This window comes from Anarhichas minor, unplaced genomic scaffold (assembly GCF_050575085.1).
Source record: "Anarhichas minor isolate MPS153535 unplaced genomic scaffold, ASM5057508v1 ptg000055l, whole genome shotgun sequence".
Lineage (NCBI taxonomy): Eukaryota > Metazoa > Chordata > Actinopteri > Perciformes > Anarhichadidae > Anarhichas > Anarhichas minor.
In genome coordinates, this window is record NW_027466501.1 from 3,260,001 (window position 1) to 3,262,500 (window position 2,500).

Here is a 2,500-nt window from a genome sequence, read left to right on the forward strand (position 1 = left end):
TAACCTGTCTTACATTTACATTTCTAGTTAAAGGTTAACTAAAAATGTCAACAAAGTGTTTTTCTTGCCAATCGGGCGCTGTCCCAGTCGTTTCACTGTTCATAGGGATTAGGCTGGTAAACACAGAGGCCCAGAGGCCTGGGTGATGGCGAAAGTGGCGCACTCTAGAGAATAAGTATGTCGTTCACCATGTGGTTGGAACAAAGAGTTGGGTCTACAGGCTAGTCAACTGCCTGATATGAGTTAAATCTCACCTACGTGTGACTTTTGATCCAAACTCAACTCTGGGGTCTCATTGGACGAGGGGGCTTCCTGTGGTGCAGCCCTGCTGTCCCCGAGACTATAAAATTCAGCTTCACCTCCAGCTCTGTGGCGTCAGGTTTGACTGGGTTCTACCCAGATGTGTTCCAGTTCTACCCAGATATGGTCCGATTCTTCCCACAGATGGGGTCCTGTTCTAAAAGTTTAAACTTACTTCCACCTCCTTCCATGGATGCAGTGGGTACTGCTTCTCAAACATGGGGATGAACTCATCGTAGTGCACCTAGAGACAGAGAGACAGGGATTCAACTTCTTATCACAGAGGCTTATAACAGTTAACAACTACACCTTCATGACCCTAGCTTTGTTAGATTGCATTAGAATTTCATGGGATACTTGTTTGTGCTAAAGCAGAGGATAACTTTTTAACTGTTTATTTGTTTGCCTTGATTTGATAGTTATCAGTTAAGAGAGACAGTAAACACAGGGAGAGAAATATTTCAAAACTACATGGAAAAATGGACACAACATTGACAAACTAAAAAACGTTTTAAAAAAAGATAAATATAAACAAGGCCAGTGTTTTCCACAAGATTTTGAGAGACTGTGGTGGGTTGAAATCAGACCCTCTAGGGCAGGGGTGTCAAACTCATTTTCACTCTGGGCCACATCAGCATTACGGTTGCCCTCAAAGGGCCGGTTGTAAATGTAAGACTGTGTAAATGCAACTACTCCTAACATATTGGTAAATAACTAATCTCTACGTCTCTGCATTTGATTATTGTTTATTCAAGTGTAAAAATATTGTACATGCAGTTATATAAATGTAAAAATATATTTAAGCACAATTCTGTTAATTTAGGGTTAAGAAACCCACATTACTCAATCAAACCTTTAAAGAAAATAGCAAAGACAAATATCAAACAAAAGTTATTACAATAACTTTGTTCAATGCTTAAAATCCTTTCAAGGGTGCGTTTGCACAATCCCACGTGAAGTATTTCATCTGTTGGAAAGCCACGTTTAAAGTAGTCTTCAATGTACTCACAATCCATTTCCACGTCAAATGTAGGGTAACCTATGAAGAGCTGATTCTATGACTGCTGTGTTTAAGTATCTCATAACTTCGACTTTCTATCTCATAACTTCGACTTTCTATCTCATAATTTCGACTTTCTATCTCATAATTTCGACTATGGGGATATTTTTATTATCAAGTCTAACCTTTAACTTTTTTTTTTTTTTTTTGCTGGCGGATAAAATACGGGCCGGATTCGGGCCTTGACTTTGACACCCCTGCTCTAGGGGGTTGCGGGAGATGCTCCCCTGATAGACAATGTTGTTCACAGGGGGCTCAGAGAAAGAGCGGGTTGTCTTCCAATCAGAAGACCAGCGGTTCTGTCCCGGGCTCATCCAGTCCGCATGTTATTAAAGTGTCCTTGGGCAAAACACTGAATCCCCCAAATTGATCCCGAAGTATTTATGAGGAATGTAAATGAATGTGAAATCCTCTGCCACCAGTGTATGAATGTGTGTTAATGGGAGAACGATGACATGTAGTCTACAGTGCTTTAAGTGATCGTAAAGCTAGTCCAAGTCCATTTTAAAGTTAACTGCATTCATCTGGTGCACTTTGAGAGCAAATTTAGGAGGCTAGATCTATTAAAAACATTGTGCTCTTGTAAAAAAGGAGAGGGATCCTCCCACACTGAGCGGCCATTACTGAGACACTGAGTTGAATCCCCCCAGGGCAAACTGCGTGGACTGGCACCACAGTCTAGGTAACTAAGAGGAAACCCTGAGGGCTATAACATGACAACGAGGACCTACAGATTAGTATTATCATCTGGAGCAAATGAGACGAGTGACGAGAAGACAGCACTGTGAGTGAGTGAGAGGAGGCGGGGCTATGTGGGCACTGCAGCGGTGAGTGTGTCAACTGGCTGTCGGAGAGAAGAGAGAGCGAGAAAGAGCAGCCGGTACCAATGTATCAATAGTGTGGAAAATGAGTATAAAATTAAATTTAAGAATCAATATGTACTGAAAACATTTATATTTTTGACAACACTACAACAAGGATACCCAACCAGAGTTGAACCAGGCAAGCTGCGGTTGCGCAGTACGCATCTTTGACCACTATGCCACCAGGACGCTGTATTATTTTAATTTATAAAGCAAAAGCAGACACAACTGACAGTTCCGATTAGAAAAGCTGCAGTAAAGATACAAAGATTTTTAC

The 2,500-nt window shown here is 41.3% G+C and overlaps 1 protein-coding gene across 1 annotated transcript in view; it reads right to left on the minus strand.

The window, feature by feature from the left end:
- Positions 1-2,500, minus strand: part of ttll12 (tubulin tyrosine ligase-like family, member 12) — a 72,705-nt gene that overhangs the window by 18,691 nt on the left and 51,514 nt on the right. The window contains exon 12 of the mRNA XM_076075972.1: positions 476-544. Within this exon, the coding sequence (XP_075932087.1) occupies positions 476-544 (69 nt within the window). The remainder of the gene's footprint in view (positions 1-475; positions 545-2,500) is intronic.